The sequence below is a fragment of the Chlorocebus sabaeus genome, chromosome 11 (genome assembly GCF_047675955.1).
Source record: "Chlorocebus sabaeus isolate Y175 chromosome 11, mChlSab1.0.hap1, whole genome shotgun sequence".
NCBI classification, from domain to species: domain Eukaryota; kingdom Metazoa; phylum Chordata; class Mammalia; order Primates; family Cercopithecidae; genus Chlorocebus; species Chlorocebus sabaeus.
Window position 1 is genome coordinate 98710325 of NC_132914.1, and position 22262 is coordinate 98732586.

Below are 22262 nucleotides of genomic sequence, written 5' to 3' on the forward strand. Positions count from 1 at the left end.
AATCTCTTGAACTGGGGAGGCAGAGGTTGCAGTAAGCTGAAATCTCCACACTGCACTTCAGCCTGGCAACAGAGCTAGACTCTGTATCAAAAAAAAGAGAGAGAGAGAGAGAGAGAGAAATAGTTATTTCCACGTAGAATGGCTGAAGGAATTTAATGGAGGTAGAGGTGAAAGCTGTTATTAAAAATGTAAAATGGGGCTGGCGTGGTGACTTACACCTGTAACATTAGCACTTTGGGGGGCCGAGATGAACAGATCTCTTGAGGCCAGGAGTTCAAGACCAGCCTGGCCAACATAGCAAAACCCTGTCTCTACTAAAAATACAAAAATGAGCTGAGCGTGGTGGCCTGTAGTCCCGGTTGCTGGGGTGGCTGAGGCATGAAAATCGCTTGAACCCAGAGGCAGAGGTTTCATTGAGCCGAGATCGCACCACTGCACTCCAGCCTGGGTGACAAAGTGAGACTCTTTCTCAAAAAATACCCAAAAAACAAAACAAAACAAAAAATGTAAATGGAGGGCCTGGAAGGACATTGTTTACTTATTCTTTGTGACTTTAAAGGGTAGAACTAGTCCACATAGATCAGAGTTACATGGAAATAGGTTTGGATGCCCTATGAGGGAGAACTTAAGATTATGATCTAGGCCTGGTGCAGTGGCTCACACCTGTAATCCCAGCAGTTTGGGAGCCCGAGGCGGGCGGATCACCTAAGGTCAGGAGTTTGAGACCAGCCTGGCCAACATGGCAAAACCCCATCTCTACTAAAAATACAAAAATTAGCTGTACATGGTGGCGCATGCCTGTAATCCCAGCTACTTGGGAGGCTGAGGCACGAGAATCACTTAAACCTGGGAGGGGGAGGTCACAGTGAGCAGAGATTGCGCCACTGCCCTCAGCCTGGGTGACAAAGTAAGACTCTGTCTTTTAAAAAAGACAAAAAAAAAAGAAGGGCACGATCTAAAAATGGAGGCATCATCATTTAATAGTTGTTAAATAGTTGTAATACCTAGATTGTTTTTGTTTTCTAATTGTAGAATACCTATTTTAGCTTATGCTCTACTAAGCCTTATTTATTTCAAAATCAATGTCCAATTTCTTCCCTCACCCCGTTTTTTTTTTAAAGGTTGTTAAGAATTTGTTGTTCGTAGCCAAAGTCTTGTATTTACTGGAACCTTATTGTGAGGATAAGCAAAGTAAGATAAAAGGAGACCTGGAAGAACAAGCAGCTTTAGGAGATGGCGTGTCCTGTGCAGATGAGAAGGCAGAGTCTGACGGAGAAGAGAAGGAAGAGGTGAAGGAAGAACTTGGCAGGCCGGCCACGCTGCTGTGGTTGATCCAGAAGCTGTCCCGGATCGCAAAACTGGAAGCTGCTTATTCGCCGAGAAACCCCTTAAAGGTGCGATGAATGCACAGAATGACTGAGAGTAGTCATTTCTCTTTAAAAAGTATTTTAACGGTATCAGTGATCCTCCTAAGTCCCTAGAAACTTTACCTTTGAACCCTAAACTGCAGCAATAGCATCCGTCCCAAAATAGACTGAGCCCTGTTTTCTAAATTAATGCTGTGTCTATGATTGAGTGCTAAAGATAAATATTTCAAATGAAAAAAATTATCTGTATTTTCAGAGAACATGCATCTTTAAGTTCCTCGGCGCTGTAGCAATGGATCTTGGGATAGACAAGGTAAAGCCGTATCTCCCAATGATCATAGCTCCTTTGTTTCGAGAACTGAACAGCACCTATTCAGAGCAAGGTAACCCTGTCTCATCTGTTCTCCTGCCTTTTGCAGGATTTCTGACTTCTCTCCTGAATGTTTCCTTCTTCCTTTCTGTCCTCCCTCCCTGCCAGAGATTTATTTTTATTTTTATATATTTTTAAAAATATATATATACTTGTATATGTTTATATTTTTATGTATACACACATAAATTTTAAAAAAAGAGAGAGAGATGAATAGTGGTCTCACTGTGTTATGCCAGGCTGGTCTTGGTCTCAAACTCCTGGCCCCAAGCAGTCTTCCAACCTCAGCCTCCCAAAGTGTTGAGACTACAGAATTGAGCTACCATACCCAGCCAAAGTTTACTTTTAAAAAGAAAACTTATGAGATATCAAGATAATTAACAAATAGGCATATTTGTATTATATTTGATTGCCCTCTTCTGTATGCTTTCTGCTGTCCCAGAAAGAATGTTTCTCACATAAAAGATGATGCTTTATCCTTAACATAGATTAAATAGTCAAAGAAAACTAAGGTTCAGGGTGGTTTTAAACCTCATAGCACAATGAATAATAATAAACAATAAAATGTCATTACATTCTCATCTTAAAAATTGTGGGCTAGGCGTAGTGGCTCACACCTGTAATCCCGCACTTTGGGAAGCCAAGGTGGGAGGATCAATTGAGCCCAGAAGTTCAAGACCAGCCTGGGCAACATGGCAAAACCCCATCTCTACAATAGATACAAAAATTAGCTGGGTATGGTGGTGTGCACCTGTAATTGCAGCTACTCAGGAGGCTGAGGTGGGAGGATCTCTTGAGGCTGTGAGGTCAAGGCTTCAGTGAGCCGTGATTACACCACTGCACTCCTGCCTGGGCAACAGAGTGAGACACTGTTTCAAAAAAAAAAAAAAAAAAATTATAAGGCAAAAATATAAGTATTATCATTTTTATATGAAATAGTTTTAAAATATCATTTTAACATTTCTTCTTTTTCCTTGCCTGATACATTTCCCTCACTTATTGTAATTGTTGGTAATAACAGGTAAAGAGGGAATTGGAGCTGGAAGGAGAGGAGGTAAAGTGAATGTTCAGAGTTTAAAAATAAAACAAATGAAGCAAATGTCAAAGCAAGAGCTGTTATAGTCCTACAACCTTGAGAGAAAGTTTCCTCACTCTTCGAAAGGAAAAAGCAATGGTAAAGGTTGAGGCTGCTGACAAAATCAGGTTCAGGTGTGCTTTGGTTCAAGTCAGCCAACATTTAATGAGCACCTAATATCTGCCAGGCACTAGGGATTCAACAGCAGGAAAGTTTTCAAGAAGCTTGTGATCTAGAACAGATGTCCTGAACTCCTGTGAAACTGAAATTGGGGGTGAGTGGCAGAGAAGGGTGGGAGATACAGCTTTTTTGTCAACTACACAAAGGAGGCTTTGACATCCCCCGCACCCCCCAAAAAAAGGTTACTGTGGGCAGAGCTAGGCCTCTGTGATCCATCATGGATTAGAGAGGGAGTCTCTTACTTTTCCCCCTATCTGCAAGAGCTCAGCAGGTAAACAGAGGTAATTCAAAACGTTTCTGTCAAGGTCCCAAGTTACTTTAATGTCTTCAGGGCCAGGTTTCCGCTGGGAAGTGGGCCTTGTGTTCTCTGATTTCTTGTTGCATCCTGGGTGAGGTGGTGGCTGGAGTGCTGTGTCTAGCATTGCTGGTTTCCCCATCCCAGGAACATAGAGGCTAGTTTTATATCAGTGTTTAATGTTGAAGTAATGGTGATAATGCTGCAAGAGTTTAAATTATTTTTGTTGTTTTATTTGGTTTCTTGCCAGATCAATAGCTGGATATAAATGTTGTACATATTGTTGATTTTGTTTGATTTTGTTGATTCTGTTGATGTTCAAATGTGTCCTTTCCTACCTGTCTTTACTCTGATCATTACTCTTTGTGTGTGATTAGATCCTTTGCTGAAGAATCTATCCCAGGAAATCATAGAATTACTCAAAAAGCTGGTTGGGCTTGAGAGCTTCTCATTAGCCTTTGCCTCTGTACAGAAACAGGCTAATGAGAAAAGGGCACTCCGGAAAAAGAGGAAGGCCCTGGAGGTAAGTTTGCTCTTTGAAAATATGGCATGTTCACTGGACTTGATAACTACTAAGTGTGCATGTTTGTGTCACACACTCAGGGAGGATCAAGGGTTTGAGTGGTTGGGGAAAATTTATAGCTGGGGCTTCAGATTTTCTTTAATGAGCATGTGTTTTTTACATTTATTTCTGTATTTGATTCTTATTGGTTTAACATTACTTTAAAAGTAATATAACATTTCCATTCTCTTTTCCAGTTTGTAACTAATCCTGATATTGCTGCCAAGAAAAAAATGAAGAAACACAAAAATAAAAGTGAAGCAAAGAAGAGAAAGATAGAGTTCCTGCGTCCAGGCTATAAGGCCAAGAGACAAAAAAGTCACAGCCTGAAAGATTTAGCAATGGTGGAGTAATGTCTCCCCGTGCTGATACAAGCATTAACTTTCTGGAATATTATTCTAGTCTGAAATTACAGCAGGCTGGTGGGGGGTTCTTTTTTTTTTTTTTCAAGACAAAGTCTCACTCTGTCACCCAGGGTGGAGTGCAGTGATGAGATCACAGCTCACCCCAGCCTCCACCTGGGTTCAAGTGATCCTGTCACCTCAGCTTCCCAAGTAGCTGTTCCCCTCAGGCACACACCACCTTGCCCGGCAAATTTTTTGTATTTTTGTAGAAACAGGATTTCACCATGTTGGCCAGGCTAGTCTTGAACACCTGGGCTCAACTGATCCACCTGCCTCAGCCTCCCAAAGTGCTGGGATTACAGGTGTGAGCCACCGTGCCCAACCAGGTTTTAATTTAAGTTAAACTTTGGATAGGTTGTATAACATATAGTTTAATGTAATCATGCTCATATTTTTTAAATAAATAAAACACTTTATACTACTACTGGGTCTTCACTGTCTAAAAAGCATGTGACACCAAAGAGTTTAAAATATAATTTGTAAATAAAAAGATAAATTTTTAAATAGCAAGAAAAAATGTAGAAGTTAGCAATAATCAGACAAAAGATTTGCAAATACTGCTATATAGTACATTCTAAAATTTTAGGAAAAGGCAGTAAGAAAGATCTGCATAAATAGAGAACCATAACCATGTTCATGGCTAGGAAGATTCAGGACCATAAAATGCTACTTTTTCCCAAGTTGATCCCTTTGGTTAAGTGTGTATCTAAGCAAAATCCCAAGAGTTCTTCACGTTAACCCAACAAGCTGATTCTAAAAATTATATGGAAGATATTAAGTCGAGAATAACCATGACACTCTTACAAAAGTAGAACAGGATGAGGGGCTTGCCCTTTTGGATATCAAAAGTAAGACACAAAAACTATCTATAGAGAGAATGTGTAGTAAATCCTACTTCATTAAGAACTTCTACTTAGGAAAAGACACAAACTGGGACATGGCACACAACACATACTGTTAAACAATTAGTAGTACCAGGACACACAATGAATATTGATGAATCCACACAGACAATCTAGTGGAAAAAGTGGCAAAAGAGAGAAATGAGCATTGCACAAAAGGAGAAACTTAAATGGTCCTTAAACACTGTTAGCTGATATGGCTGTGCCATTTTTTTTTTAAGTATTATGGACTGCTTGGTAAGTAGTCATAATATTGAGACCCCCAAGTGCTACCCTGGCTACATGAAGTCGTTAGATTACATACCTTCTCACACCAGAAGTTAAAGAATACCTGGACTAGTCGGAGTCCTACTGTACTAGCTATGGCTAGTTGTTAAATTGTTTGAGTCACTCCTGTATTCAGCCTCATCAGTAATTAGGAAAATGCCAATTATCACCAGAATGAGATTCCATTTTGAAACCATCAGAATGATAAAGCTGACAATACTAAGTGCTGGCAAGCATGGTGGAGCCATAGGAAATCTTATAAACCACTTGGGAAAGCAGTTTGACATTATCTTGTAAACCTGAAGACGGTTATACTCCCTGATCCCGAGTTCCACTCCTAGAGAAACCATGAACCATGGATATGAAGAATGTTCATGAACCATTGCTAAAAGTCAAGAACTAGAAGCAATCCAAATGTCCTTCCACAAGAGAATAAATAAAATGGTATATTCATATACTGAAATACAGTAGCATAAATCAGCTAATTACATATATATCAATAAAGATGATATTCTAGAAACAATGTTGGGGGGGAAAAGAAAAATAGTTGAATACCACTGTAATAAAATTGTGTGTACATATATGATAAATCTGTAGAAAAAAATTAACGATTTCAAAGTTGCAGGATAGAGGGTACTTGTGCGAAGGAAAAGAATCAAGGGAGAAGCACACGGTGGGGTTGGGGGACTTAAACTGTCCTCATAATGTTCAATGTCTTACATTTGGTGCCAGATTTCCAAGTTTATAATGCTTCATTACATTACTTTCTGTACATAAAATATTTCCTGATAAAAATATTTTCTAATGTTCAGCCAAAACCACGTTTGTACTAAGTTATTAGTACAAAGAAAACAAGTGGTTTCTTTGAAACTTTACTTTTAAGGTTTACTATTTAAAACTAAAATGGTAATAAGCCACGCTTATTTAGAGGTGGCTAAAGTTGTTTCTGTGGTTCAACCGTATAGCATCTTTTGCCTCACTCTATACTTGGTGTGGAAGAAATATTCTTTAGTGCCCCACATACTTGGGGACATATGGAGTGGAAAATCCACCCTATGTGCCAGGCACTTTGGATACATTTTGTTTAATCCTAGTATTCCTGAGAGATTCCTACAATTGGTTCCTATTTTACAGATGAAGAAACTGAGACTCAGAGTAAACAACTTGCCTAAGGGTGATACAGGATGTAGGTGGTACAATCAAGATTCAAAGTCCATGCTTTGAACTGGGCACGGTGGCTCACACCTGTAATCCCAGCACTTTGGGAGGCCAAGGCAGGTGGATCACTTGAGGTAAGGAGTTCAAGACCAGGCTGGCCAACGAAACTCCATCTCTACTAAAAATACAAAAATTAGCTGGGCGTGGGGGCACAACACCTGTAGTCCCAGCCACTCAGGAGGCTGAGCCAGGAGAATCGCTTGCACCTGGGAGGCAGAGGTTGCAGTGAGCCGATATCGTGCCACCACACTCCAGCCTGGGCGACAGTGAGACTCCATCTCAAAAAAAAAAAAAGTCCATGCTTTATAATTTGTAATCATGGGCTAAGAATGAGACAGCATGTGGCATAGGAATCAAATGTTCATTCACTTAAGCACCTGTGCTTTGATGTAGTGTGTATCTCAAACAGGAGTTCTCACCCTTCTAAGGGCTTCGTAATGTGTCAGAAGGAGGCCATCTTAGAAGACTGACTTTAATTCATCCTAAGTGACCTAAAGTAAATGCATGTATTGCTTTCGTAAAATTTTTTAAAATAAAATACCAAGGCAAAGATCAGAAAGAACAAATATATCTGGGATATTGAAGACGTCTTTGTTTTTAATCAATAAATATTTATTGAGTGCCTACTGTGTGCCAGGTGCACCACACTAGATGCAAGGGATACTAACAGTAAATAAGATACGGTCCCAGCCCTCAGAGCTTACATTTCAACGGTTTAAAATGCATCTCAGGTATTGCAGATAACAGAAGTAATTCTACCACTCTCAATTTTTTTTTTTTTTTTTTTTTTTTGTAGCAAGATACAACACAACCATAGGCCAGAGTTATAAAATAGCATGTCAGAAAGAAACATTTGGTATCATTTTTCCAGGTCCCATTTTACAGAAAAGAAACTGCAGGAGTGGCCATTTGCACCTATGTTCTAATTTCAAGTTTGGTGCTTTTCCCATTGCCAGGCCTCTCATAAAACAATATTCAGATTTGCCATGTAAATATCAATATCCAAACACTGGTAGCATACCTGTGCAGTTGTCTCCTGCTAGACAAGGACCATATAATTTACGGCTTGTTTAAGTGTCCACTCTCTTTATCCCACCCTATTCTTTGTGATAAACCAGAGGGATGAGGCTTAATCAAGTGCTGACCTTTGGGGCAAGTTCATGCCCTGGGATTCAAGATGGCTACATGCCAGGTCGGCCTGCCAGGACCTTACTTCCCATTTTCTGCAGTTTTCCTGAACTGCCAGGAGGCAGCTGTACAAGCTTTACAAGCCTCAGGCTGTAAGTGAACTTGTTTTCTGCATTTTCCAACCATGTGCCACTGACCAGAAATGAACGCAACTATAAATTGCAAAGGGGCTACTTGTCAAGATGACAAATATCTATCCCACTATTTCAACTATGAACATACTTCTGAAATGCCATATGCCAGGCACCACACCAGATACTAGGGACATAAATATGAAAAAGTCTCTGCCCCTCAGGAGTAATACTGGTTGTACTGGAACACTTGTAGCTGAAAGAAAATCTCCAAAAAAGATTTCAGAGACTAAAGTAGGAATGGGTGCTGGAGAATGAGCAAGAAGGGTGAGAGTCCCGCAGGTGAAGGGAGAAAGCTGCAGAGAACGAATATAAGCCTGGAGAATGAACATAAATGTGAGGGGAAGAGGTCAGAGGCCAACACTGGAAGCACAGTGAAGGCCAAGAAAGGAACTACTACTGTTTCCGAGACCTGCGGGGATCCATGGTATTAAGCTCTCAATACCAGCACCTAATTTCTTAAACGCTGGTTTTCCAACTTAAGTGAAAGAAATTCACCCGTTTTTAGCAATTATGAAGCACTATATTTACTTCTGTCACATTAGTTAATTCTGAGGTGGACTGGGTAATTTGAAAAGCTCCTTTGAACATGAATTGTTTTTAAACTTACAATCTAGCAATAAGCCTAATTTTTAAACCAGAATGCTTAATTTCCCCCTGTATAATCAGTAAGATTTTGATTTTTAACAAGTTTACATGTTTGAATGTAACAAGTTTACATTCAAAAAAGACCAAATATTGGACATGGTAGATAAAAGGAATGAAAACCAGTAAAGACACCTTTTATAACCTGAAAATAGATTTTTAAACCTTCCTTTCCTTTAATGTGAAATTTTCTCTTTAATGTGTTATGAATTCCATCAAATATAACCATTTAGGATTATTTATAGTATGTCACTGATCACTTCTACTAGTATAGACAAATAAGTTTATAGACATTATTTTGAATGTAACTGCTTTAATTAGCATAATTTTATTAAAGAGTTAGACTGTGTTGTCAATACTGACATTTTTGGGACTATATAGTATAGTTTATAAGTCAGGCTTCTGAACCAAAAGTTTTACTTTGAGCCTTATTCCCACCTTACTAGCTAGCAGGTGACCTTGGGCAAGCCAACCTGGGTCCATGTCCATACAGTGAAGACATCATAACCTGTCCTACCTACTTCACAAGCTTCCTGTACAGATCAGCTAGGTCAACATAAGATTTTTTTTTGACAACTGTAAAGTACTATAAAATGACAATTGCAGATAAGTCAATGAAGTTAACCATCAAAATAATATTCATGCCTATAACCAAAAGCTTTTAAACAAAACAGCTTAATAAAAAGTGGTCAGATAAGCAAATAAAGATTATATTATACACACTATGTTCCTCACCTACTCTACTGAGTCTAATCTTTGGAAAGATAATTCATTTTAAGGGGGAAAAAATCTGTTAAGATATTTTTTAGTATTTATACAAACAAGCTGCAACTACTATTCAAAAATAGGTTTTTTCATCCAATAGGAGTACATTCTTTAATAGAACTGTATTTGAATAAGAATTCCATACAAATAGAATATATACCTTAACACAAGAAAGCAACAAAAGAATATTTTACATTACATAGAACATTCAGGTGATTCGATCGAATTATCCCTCCAACCAAATATTTCTTTTCCCTATTTACCACAAACATTGCAGTCAGTCAGTATATGCCAACAATCATATAGTTTTAACATCTAGTAGTGTGAAGTACACTTGTCTGTTTCCAAAGGGTGATGTAGTCTTCGTTTCAGGGGAGAAGAATGGACTGAATTACTGTCTGCTTTTTAATGTTTCAACTAACCTGTAAAGAGAAAATGAACTGTTTTATAAAATTAACTTTCAGGCATAAAGCATGATCATCTATAATAAACTTTGTATTAGAGGTGGATTCCAAAGTACTTAAAATAAACACAGCTAACATAGATGAGGTTATGCACTACATTTCCATAAGGTTCGTTTAAGCTTTGAATTTGTCTATGATTTGAATGAAAAATTCAAAAAAGACCAAATATCTATTTTCCAGGCTACTACTACTTCTGGGCTACATACGGATGACTCAGAGGTGAAACTAGTCTCAGTTCTCAAGGAGGTGATTATCTAATGAGTAGATGAACAAATCAAACAATTACAAGACAGCATAACAAGTACTATGTCACTAATCTGTGACAAGGGCATCTAACTTTAGGTGAGTGGTTAGGCAGTAGGAATAGAGATACATTAGGAAAAGCTCTTCAGAAGACAGCCTGAAGCTAATTCCTGAAGGATAAGGAATTGGAGGGTGAGGTGAGGCAAGGAAAAGGCTAAAAATTGGCAAAGAATTCTAACTGTCATCAGGTAGGTGTGGTTGAGAAGACGGATGCACCTGAAGACCAGTGGGAGAAAAGGCTGGAGGAACTTATGAAATAAACTGCTAAATAAATCAAAGTTTCATCCTCAACACTGGAGAAAAATTACACGTGGACGTGCATAGCTGCAAGCACACAGAAATGCACAGATAGCTTCTGAAAACATGATACTTGCCATTCCATTGCCTCATCAAGGCCAGTGCCTTTGGTTGCTGATGTTTTGAATATTTGCCATTTTCGGTCCTTCAAGGCAGGTAACCCAAGTGAATTTGCCATCTCTGAGGAAGTCATGGCCTGTTCCATGTCCTGTTTATTTGCAAACACCACTAAAATGGCTTTTCTCAGCTCTTCTTCCTAAACGAAATTGAAAATATTTAATTTCCTTTAACCAATGTGCTCTCTCGAATTTAGAAAATGTCCAAAAATACATTTTAAAAGTGTATTTTATAATTATTAATATATTATATTCACTATACATTATGAAATTATAGAGAATTATAAAGAAGCGAAGCTTCACCCATAATCCTACCTCCCAAATATGATCACTGTTAACATTTTGGGCGTTTTCTACTAGTACTTTGTTTTGCAGATACTTAAGAGCTTATTTAGTAAATACATTTACACATTTAAGATCAGATTTATATATAGTTCTATACCCTGCCTAAAAATTAAAAATTAAAATCATGTTTCTCCAAACTATAACAATTTTTTCAAAATAAAAAAATGGCTAAATATGCTCTACACTATGGATGCAGCCACCATAAACTGTGTTAACTATTTTCTAGTATTAGACTCTTATTAGATTCTTTCCACTGGACTATTAGATAAACCCAGGTGACAGGGTCTTTATATAAAAATGTTTGTTTGAATCTGCTTTCTTAACACAATATTCTAAAAATGGAGTTAAAGTATAAACAGCTTTTTTCAGGCTTTGATAAACTGAATACATGCATGAACAGCTTTCCAGAAAGGTTACCCTACCAACAGTGTATAAAAGTCTCCATCTTCAATGCAGCCTTTGCAGAGTTGGGAATTATTTACTTTTCCAAACACAGCATCTCATTATATATTATTAGGGTATTCGAAATGCAAATGGGTTGAGGCAGGAGAATCGCTTGAGTCCAGGAGTTTGAGACCAGCCTGAGCAACACACGGGTCTCTACAAAAATTTTTTTTTAAAAATGAACAAAAAAGGAAGCAGAGTGAGGAGCTCAAGGGTTATAATAAGCTTTGGTTGTGCCACTGCATGCCAGCCTAGGGGACAAAGGGAGACGCCCTTTTGTTTTTGTTTTTGTTTTTGAGACGGAGTCTCCCTCTGTCGCCCAGGCTGGAGTTGCAGTGGTGCAATCTTGGCTTACTGCAGCCTCCGCATCCCGGGTTCAAGCAATTCTGCCTCAGCCTCCTGAGTAGCTGGGACTTCAGGCGCCCACCACCACGCCCAGCTAATTTTTCTATTTTTAGTAGAGATGAGGTTTCACCATGTTGGTCAGGCTAGTCTCGAACTCCTGACCTCGTGATCCGCCTGCCTCAGCCTCCCAAAGTGCTGGGATTACAGGCATAAGCCACCACACCCTGCTGACCCTGTCTTTAAAAGCAAATGCAAATGTTATTAGCAGTTTTCCCCCTATGAACTGCCTTTTGCTCATTTTGCAAAAGATCTTGCTATGATTAAGATCACTAATCCTTAGTCACTGGTTTCTGGTTAGGCCTGGTTTCTTATCTTAATCTTGTTTATATTTGCCATATCTGAGCTTTGGGGGGGATTGTTTACGTTAATTAAATCTCATCTTTTGAATTCCTTATATGTTCTTATAATTTTCATTTTTTACATTTAATTATTTACCCATTTAGAATACATTTTTGTGTATAAGAAAGTTGAAAGGCCAGGCACAGTAGCCAGGCACAGTGGCTCTCACACACCTCACACTTTGGGAGGCCGAGGTGGGTGGATCACCAGGTCAAGAGTTCAAGACCAGCCTGACCAACATGATGAAACCCCATCTCTACTAAAATTATAAAAATTAGCCAGGTGTGGTGGTGCATGCTTGCAATCCCAGCTACTCAGGAGGCTGAGGCAGGAGAATTGCTTGAACCCAGGATACGGAGGCTGCAGTGAGCCAAGATTGCGCCACTGCACTCCAGCCTGGGCAACAATAGTGAAACTCCATCTCAAAAAAGAAAAAAAAAGTTGAAACCTAAACTGCTTTTGTGTCTATACTATATATTTTTAATTTTGTTTGTTTTGAGATGGAGTCTCACTCTGTCACCCAGGCTGGAGTGCAGTGGCACAACCTGAGCTCACTGCAACCTCCACCTCCTGGGTTCAAGCAATTCTCCTGCCTCAGCCTCCCATGTAGCTGGGATTACAGGTGTGCGCCACTACACCTGGCTAATTTTTGTATTTTTAGTAGATGTGGGTGGCCGGGCTGGTCTCAAACTCCTGACCTCAAGTGATCCGCCTGCCTCGGTCTCCCAAAGTGATCGGATTATAGGCATGAGCCACAGCGCCTGGCCCGTGTCCATGTTTTAACATTAACAGTCCTGACTCGTACTCGGCCCATACTTAACATAACATGATATTTATTGATGAATTAAAAGTCACTTCCTAAAGAAAGAATCCAACTTTTACTTCTTTCTCTGTAAGACTTTATAAGTCAAATCCTAACACAGCAAGTAACCTAACAACAATCCTGCACAACTCAAGAATTGTAAACTGAAGTCAACAATCCATCCCTTTTAAGCAATACTTTGTATGATAAAAATATATCATGTGAATTAGACCTAAATAAAGCTGTTCTTTAAAAATCCCATTATACCCAAGGCAATTAAATCTTATTCTTACATTTAAATTTGGTCTGAGAAGCTCTTATAATAAATATAATGCTATGACGTATTAAAAAAAGAAAAAATTCACCAAATGTTTAACTATTAAGTCTGCAATTTATAACTTGGAAGCCATTATGAAGTCAGTAGTTCAAGAAATCAAAAGTCCTGGGCTGAGCATGGTGGCTTACTCCTGTAATCCCAGTACTTTGGGAGGCCAAGGCGGGCAGATCAGGAGGCAGGCAAACTGCTGAGGTTAGGAGTTCGAAACCAGCCTGGCCAACATGGTGAAACCCCATCTCTGCTACACCATTTTTGTATAAAAATGCTATACAATTTTTGTATCTCTGCTAATACAAAAATTAGCCGGGTGTGGTGGCAGAAGCCTGTAGTCCTAGCTACTCAAAGGCTGAAACAGGAGAATCGCTTGAACCTAGGAGGCGGAAATTGCAGTGAGTGGCGATCACGCCACTGCACTCCAGCCTGGGTGACAGAGCAAGACTGTCTCAAAAAAAAAAAAAAAAAAAAAAATCAAAAGTCCATAGTCCTCTCTTCTGAGGATGCTTTTACCTAGGTATCAACTGGCCCAGAACTTATATTTAAACATCCCTTGATTAAACAATTCAGAATCACAGTTTTTGACAAGAGAAAGAAACTTATCCATCTAATTTTCCAGAGCAAGGGCAATTTTATTATTATCATAGTACATATGATTATTTTTTCATTTTTTAAAAATGGATGACTTAATGCATCCTCTGAATTTGAGCAGTTAGCCAATATATGATCTTATTAACTTCAGTGAATAAAATGTATTGAATTCTTAATTAAGTGCTATACACTGTTCCTCCTGTCAGGGTAAACTCAAAAAACTTACATTTTAGAGGGAGAGATACATAAGCAAACAAATACATTTTTTTTTTAATTTTTATTTTTTGAGATGGAGTCTCACTCTGTCACCCAGGCTGGAGTGCAGTGGCACGACCTCGGCTCACTGCAACCTCTGCCTCCTGGGCTCAAGCGATTCTCCTGCCTCAGCCGCCCAAGTAGCTGGGATTACAGGCACGCACCACCATGCCCAGCTAATTTTCTTGTATTTTTAGTAGAGATGAGGTTTCACCATGTTGGACAGGCTGCTCTCGAACTCCTGATGATCTCTGGTGACCTGCCCGCCTCAGCCTCCCAAAGTGCTGGGATTACAGGCGTGAGCCACCACGCCCAGCCAACAAATAAATTTTAAAATAATGTAAAAAAACAGTAAGTGGGGTGCAATGGCTAACACCCGTAATCCCAACACTAGGAGGTCAAGGCAGGAGGATCATTTGAGGACAGGAGTTTGGGACCAGCCTGGGCAACAGAGCTAGACCCTGTCTCTACAAAAAAAAAAAAAAGAAAAAGAAAAAGAAACAATATTGGTATAAATAAACAAGGGTAAAGGATTAGAGAATAAATGAGACTTCTTTCTGGGGAAGAGATGTGGGAAGAAACATGTCAGGAAGGCACCCATGCAAAGATGCTGGAGAGAAGCAGAAGGATCAGCAAGTGCAAAAGGCCCTAAGCCAGGTGTGCAAGCTCGTGTCCAAAGAATAGAAAGAAGGTCTGTGTAGCTAAAGCACTGTAAACACTGGGAAGGGTAAAAAATGATAAACATGAGGCTAGCATTGTGCCAGCAACCCAGAAATACATATTCCTCTGAACTTTAATCCTTCTAAAACAGCTAAAAATAAAAAGACGTATTTTAAAAGTCACATCAAATAAGTGACTTAGAATAGACGCTTTTGTTTAAGTGAGCTCTGAACCTCCTGGAAAATCAAGCAATCTAGCTTAAAGGAAGAGGAAGTTACAAGGTTAGTTTTTGTTGTTGTTGTTTTGTTTTGTCTCCAACCCTCTCCTCAACTGTATTTTTGGAATAGAAAAGCATTTGCATAAAAGAAAATAATATTAAAAGGATGGAGAGAACAACCCCTGCATTCTTTTTAATTATTCTTCAATGTAATAATATGTACTGGAAATAGCAAATGTAAGTGATTTCCCCGCATTTTAAAGTGGTTAAGTTTTCTTACCTCCAACATGGCAACTAACTCCGATTTGGAAATGCCAATTCGGTCTCGGTCACAACTGTCTACTACATAAATGACTGCATCTGTGTTTGAATAGTAACATCTCCAGTATGGCCTAGAGAAAATTCAAAAGGGGAGAATATATTGTTACTGTTTTAAAGAAGAAACTGACAAATCAATTGCCAATTCTGTCCCACACATGTTAGAATTAATACCTTAATGATTCACTGTTTCTGGTGGATATATGTACCATATCCCTCAGATGTGATGGAGTCAAAAGAATGTTGATAAACATTAAATCACAGGACCAGGGAGTTTCAAAATGAATTCAGACTTCAGGATGACAAAATTTATTTATAATCTATGAAATCACTAAATATACTGATGGAAAAGTTGTACACAGACCTGATCATTCATCTTCTTAAACAAATATTTAACTAGGTACCCCTTAAGAGGAATAAACTTTTTAAATGTGATTTCATTTAACACTCATGAAATTAATCACTGACATCAAGCAGTAGAAATGGCTAAAGTTATAAATAAACTCAAAAGTGATTCAATGGAGTCTCTCTGAGCCTACTCTGGCTTGGGAGGCTGCACAATTGAAAAAAAAGAAACGTGATTGAATAAATGAGTTATAAGAAGTCAGAATGTTTGGAGAATGCATTACTAATCTTTTAGGATGGTACCATCGTGAGCAACTACTGACAGTCACCAAACATTCACTGTTGCCATATCAAGCCCAAAATGCTAAGCAGAATACCTGAACTGCAGAAGGCATTTATTTTTTATTTATCATTTATTTTTTTGAGACAGAGTCTCGCTCTGTAGCCCAGGCTGGAGTGCAGTGGCGCAATCTTGGCTCACTGCAACCTCTGGCTCCCAGGTCCCGGTACAAGCAATTCTCCTGCTTCAGTCTCCCAGGTAGCTGGAATTACAGGCACGCACCACCATGCCCAGCTAATTTTTGTATTTTTAGTAGAGATGGGGTTTCACCATGTTGGCCAGGCTAGTCTTGAGCTCCTGACCTAGTGATCTGCCCGCCTCAGCCTCCCAAAGTGCTGGGATTACAGGCGTGAGCCACCGTGCCCGGCCAATGGCATTTATTTTTAGATTAGCCCTAAATGGTAGGCCTGCAAGGTATAATCAATTCCAATACAGTGTGTTTCAGAGAGGAGAGACTGACAAGAACTAAATGGAGGGTCCTTTCTAGTTGAGAATAACCGAAGTAATAAGGTCTTCAGATTTTCATGAAAAGAGTTTCATGAAACAGATATCTAGAAAACTGGGCTCCTTAAGTTTTAACTCAATGGATTGGAAATAGTTCCAAATTTTACCTCATTTTAAACTAGGTGGCTCCATTTAAATCACAATAGACCACATATTCTGGTTTACTGATGTTAACCCTTAAAAGAACCAATAAATGTTAAATACTACCAAATAACCTGGTCTTTGTACCATACCTGATACTTGTCTGTCCGCCTAAATCCCAGACTTGGAATTTAAGGTTTTTGTATGTCACCGTCTCTACGTTAAATCCAATGGCTGGAAGAGAAATCAAATCAGTGGTATGTGTACACTAATACATTCCACTTTCAAAATAGCCTATCTAATTGAGTTACAGCAATTAATGGTAGCTGTTATTAAAGTTTAAAATATATATATACAAAATTTGTCTTAGGATTCAAATTAAAAAGAAATGGTAACTGTTGAATCACATTATTGGTTGAGATTTTATACCATTTAAGACGAGATAGTATGCTCTGCTCCCCCACACACGTGTACGTGTATGCACAAAACATCAATTAGCAAGATCAATACCATCTTCAGGATATTTTTTAAAAGCCAGCAGTTCTGCAAATAAAGTGTATAATTTTAGCTCAAATACATTCAAAAAAGAATTTAAAAAAGAAATAAAAAGGAAAACATAATTTTTAGCTTAATGGAAATCCTATTAAACTCCCCTCATAATAGAGCAGTTAAAAGTGTTCAAAAGCTGTATTTAGAAAGTACAGTTGTGGATGTACTATAAAAAGTAGAATTTTCGTTGGTAGCAAATAAACAGACCAAAAGCAAGAAAAGCTAAACTTCAGTTCTAAACTTCAGCATGGACACAGCCATGGCTGCAGCTTTCAGTCTCACAGCCCATCTGCAGACATCCTCAAGAGCTCACTTGTAATCAGGTCATGGCTGGATGGTCAAAGGGCAGGTGTCCCATCCCTTTTCTCTGCTATCCTTCTTAGGTGAAAAATAGGTAAAAAATAACTTCCATGGCTGGGTGCAGTGGCTCACACCTGTAATCCCAGCACTTTGGGAGGCCGAGGCGGGCAGATCACCTGAGGTCAGAAGTTCGAGACCAGCCTAGCCAGCTCTGTGAAACCCCATCTCTTCCAAAAATACAAAAATTAGCCGGGCGTGGTGGTACATGCCTGTCATCCCAGCTACTCTGGAAGCTGACACATGAGAATCGCTTGAACCTGGGAGGCACAGGTTGCAGTGAGCCGAGATGGCGCCACTGCACTTCCGCCTGGGCAACAGAGTGAGGCTCTGTCTCAAAAAAATAAATAAATAAAACTTCCGGCTATAACTGGACAATTAGCTTTTGTTTTATATTTAAGTTTGCAGTGGGAAGTGATACCTTTGAGTATTTGGCAAGTATGTCTATTACAATTAAAAAATAACAATACTATGACAAATTTGAGTGAAAAACTAAAATGCACGTTCACGATGTCTCCCCTAGAATTAGGTAGGAGTGTAATCACAATGTTCACCAATAGTAAAAAAAAAACATCGTTTACACGTGCAAGACAAGAGAATGGCGTAGACTGGGTGCAATGGCTCATGCCTGTAATCCCAACATTTTGGGAGGGTGAGGTGGGAAGATGGCTTGAGCCCAGGAGGTGGAAGTAGAGGCTGCAGTGAGCTATGATTGCGCCACTGCACTCCAGCCTGGGCAAAAAAGCAAGACACTGTCTCAAAAAACAGTGTGGTGTAAAGCAGCACTCAGTGAAACTCGAAACTATCCACGGTGCTGCTCTGTGCACTGCAGGAGATGCCCACACAGAGATGGGTGGTTTTGAGAAGCAAAAACTAATGGAACTAAAATTTGCTGAAGATAGCAAAAAGGAATAACAGACATTACAGAGTTCAAAACACTCTTCTTTCTTAAAGGTTAGCCTCTTTTGTTTTAGTCCATAAATTTGAACGCAACAATATAGAAATACCCTGAGTGACAGAGTAATGTTAGAGGCATAATTTAAATAATCTTGGGCAAACTGTATGAACTCTTCAATTTAATTTAAATGTATTAATCTCCAAGTAAATTGAGGTCAACAAATGAAAAAGAATTAATAACAACAGTATTCTCATACAGTCAAATAAGACTGTTGGAGAATATTTTTGTAAGACAGCAATAATTGATTAAAATTGAGGTATTTCTTCTCTTAATATATACATATATATGCATATATATTTTCGAGACGGAGTTTTGCTCTTGTTGCCCAGGCTGGAGTGCAATGGTGCGATCTCGGCTCCCCACAACCTCTGCCTCCCGGGTTCAAGTGATTCTCCTGCCTCAGCCTCCCGAGTAGCTAGTATTACAGGCATGCACCACCACGCCTGTCTAATTTTGTATTTTTAGTAGAGATGCGGTTTCTCCATGTTGGTCGGGCTGGTCTCGAACTCTTGACCTCAGATGATCCACCCACCTCAGCCTCCCAAAGTGCTGGGATTACAGGCGTGAGCCACTGTGCCCGGCCTTCTCTTGATATTTTTAAGGTACCTAATTACTTCAACACTCAATCTCTACAACTCAGATCTTTAGAAAGAATCAATAGAATTACCTAGATAAACTAATCTTAATTAAAATAGTAACACATACAGAAAAAAAGGCACTTCACATGTAATATCACTTAACACTTATATAATTCTTTACACAGGTTTAAAAGGTACTTTTAACTACTTCATTATTTCCCCCGAAAGCCAGTGGGTATTTATCTTACGTATTTTATTAGTAAAGATACTGGCTCTCAATAAGATTTAGTAATTTAAACAGCTATAAACAGCCAAACCCGGCCGTAAACCAGAACAAGGGTCCTTAAATTACACTAAGCTGCTTCTCAGTTGATGAAAAAAGTGTTATCAATGTTTTGTTCATACCAGCAGTTTACAAACTTTATCAAATGCTTTATTATATGAATTAATTTATTCAGAAACAGGCCTGGCATAGTGGCTCATGCCTGTAATCCCAGCACTTTGGGAGGCCAAGGCAGGAGGATCACTTGAGGCCAAGAGTCCAAGACCAGCTTGGGCAACACAGTGATACTTGATCTCTATTAAAAAAAAAAAAAAAGAAAGAAAGAAAGAGAGTTATATGTTAGATGGAGACCAGAAAACCCCTACAATTAGTTCATCATACCAACACTTACTAGGTATAGTAGTAACAACTTCTCCAACTTGTAATCTGTACAAAATTGTGGTTTTTCCTGCTCCATCTAATCCCAAAATTAAAATCCTCATTTCCCGAGTTCCAAACAGACTGGAAAATATACTTGAGAAAAAGCCACCTGAAACATAACAAAAGAAAAAACATACACAATGTCATTTTGTGAACTCGGTACACAAAACATCTAATCTTGTCCTTTGAAAGCTATATACCAAATTAAATATTATAATTTCCTGGATGCATAGGTGTATATTTTTGCTCCTAATGAAATATATTATTCAACATCAAACAAGTAATTAGTTATGTTACTATGTCCTAAATATTGTGTCATGCAGGCACAGAAGATAAACCAAATAATAAGAGAAATATGGCCGCTGTCTTTGGGAATCTCATTTTCTAATCAGCAGAATAGGAATATTTTAATATGATCCCCTCACTACCCCCAAAAACCAAGGGGCCAGTAAGGAAGATAGTGGGACAATGTAATCCTCTCACAGGAAAAGTATTGTACAGCGGCAGTACCACTGTAACCAACTTCAATCAGACTTCTCCACCAAGCAATGTAACTAGTACAAGAAATTGAGAAAGAAGCTGAAAACAACAACTATTTTTGACAGAAAACCCATTTTAAAAAATAATAAAGCTCTATCCAATGCATCACAAAATATTCCCAGAAAGCTTACTGTACACCAAGTATTGTGTCGTATAAAAGCACAGTCCTTTTCCCATCCAGAGCCATTAGAGAAGATTAAAAACAAGTTACATTAACGATACAAAAAAAATCGTTAACATCAGAAGTGATGCCACACTGTTACTCGGCAAAGACATGGTATAACTAAGAGCTGCCAGTTGAAAAACGAACACCACCACGGGCTAGAGAACCTTGGGAAAGTTCAACAGAATGGGTGTGACTTGACAAAGTCCTTTCTACCATTTACAGGTAGAAGAGAGGCGGGACAAAACTGAAGTAGGTTATGGAAGACAGGACAGCGCCTGTGATGCTTGGGAGCAAGAAGTATGCTCCCCAGAAAACTGTGGAGGGATTTAACCAAGCCAAAGAATCTGCACCTTCATTTGGAGGGTGGGAAACAAGTTAAAGAACGTGCACCCTTATATGGACCCTAGTGATGCTTGTGAGAATGCAGTTCCCTCAATCAGCGGGCCAAGAATTGAGAATAAAATTTCATTTACCGACTAGAAATACCCGTATTATTGCATGAAACGCTACAGCAGATGAGCAGACAAATGCCAAACTGGCCATAAAACAACATAAGCAACACCTGCTCTCGGATTTTTCAAACTGACGCCGTCCCAGCGCCCCTGGTAAAGAGAATAATTAAGCTTCCACTCTGAGGCCGCAGCTCATCTTTCATCAAGAAACCTCAGCGAACCTGCGACTGACGCGTTGCCAGCCTTCGCAAGAACAACTCTGCCCAGCAAGTGGAGCAGGGGATGAGGGAAAACTTCATGATAAGAGGAAAGAACTCGAACCCAGGCTCTGCAGACCCGCGCTGTCAGGGTCCCCGGACCCCGCGGGAATGAACGGGAAACGAGAGAGGGCGGAGGAGAACGCGAAAGGCCGGATCCACCCCTAGAAATGAAGATCCGAGGTAAGTTAAGTCCTCGGCGACCCGCCCCCTGCGGAGCTGGCTACTCTAGGGTTCCCCAGCCGGCCCCTCTCCTCCTCTGCACCCCAGCCCTCGGCCGCGGCCGCCTCGAACGCCTCTGGGTGCCCTTTTCGAATCCCTCACCCATGATGAACCGCCTGTCCTCCCTCGCCGATCTTCAGTGATTCCTTGGCCTTCGGCTGCAGCTCTGAGGCGGTTTCCTCTCAAGCCCACTCAGCCAGCAACTTCCACGTCGGACTCCAGGCGGGGGCGGGAGCGAGGGGCAGCTGCGACTGCGCGCCGGGAACTGTGGCCTGAGCATCCACGTCGTCGTTTTCGACTCACGGTCCCCGCTCACTGGATGTAGATACCGTGGACACCCGAAGAGAAAAATAATTCAAAAGCCTGAAGTATATCCTGCTTCTGTTTTTCTGTACAGAAAGAGCTTCTGAAATAGAGAAACTGGAATTTTTCTTTTAAATTCTGACACCAAAAAGTGGCGAATCTGACAACTAAAAATGCGAGTCGGGCCTCGATGAGACGTCCCTGTCGAACGCTGGCGCAGGCTGTGGCGTTACAGAGGACGCGTGTCCCGGAGCGCCCTGACGGGCCAGCCCAACTCTCCCTAGGTGCTTTCTCCCAGAAGGAAACAAGACTACGTAATAATGATAGGAATGGTCCCGCGCTGCCAATGCGGAGCAGCCTTACACCTGAGGCCAGTAACCGGAGGTTTTTGTCTTCGCTGTGGCCTGCAGGACAAGGACCTCGCCCGCCTTTCTTCTCGCTGACCGAGCACTTGAGACTGCATTTCTGGGGTCGGCAGTGTGGACTGGCTGGTCACGATCGTGGGGACCAGGGACTTATTCCCTCGAGGGTCGACTGTTGGAAGTAATGTAGGTTTTGATAGTGAAGTGTGTTGAGAGGAGGAAGGAAGCACACCTAGAGGATGTGGAGAAGGAATTTCCCCTAGAGTAATTTCTAAAGGTTGAGCATGTA

At 39.9% G+C, this 22262-nt stretch overlaps 2 protein-coding genes across 2 annotated transcripts in view; one reads left to right on the top strand and one right to left on the bottom strand.

Annotated features, from left to right (window-relative positions):
* The window catches only part of UTP20 (UTP20 small subunit processome component), a 108729-nt gene extending 104055 nt beyond the window's left edge, over positions 1-4674 (top strand). The window contains exons 59-62 of the mRNA XM_008004396.3: positions 1122-1394; positions 1624-1750; positions 3665-3810; positions 4047-4674. Of these exons, the coding sequence (XP_008002587.3) occupies positions 1122-1394; positions 1624-1750; positions 3665-3810; positions 4047-4202 (702 nt within the window). The 3' untranslated portion in view covers positions 4203-4674. The remainder of the gene's footprint in view (positions 1-1121; positions 1395-1623; positions 1751-3664; positions 3811-4046) is intronic.
* A 2556-nt stretch (positions 4675-7230) lies between these two features.
* Positions 7231-21562, bottom strand: ARL1 (ARF like GTPase 1). The gene is made up of 6 exons (XM_008004398.3): positions 21411-21562; positions 19643-19780; positions 16679-16760; positions 15219-15330; positions 10511-10689; positions 7231-9791 (listed from the first exon to the last, which is right to left on the bottom strand). Exons 1-6 carry the CDS (start codon positions 21412-21414, stop codon positions 9761-9763), a joined length of 546 nt encoding a protein of 181 aa, XP_008002589.1. The 5' UTR covers positions 21415-21562; the 3' UTR covers positions 7231-9760.
* Positions 21563-22262: the final 700 nt, after the last annotated feature.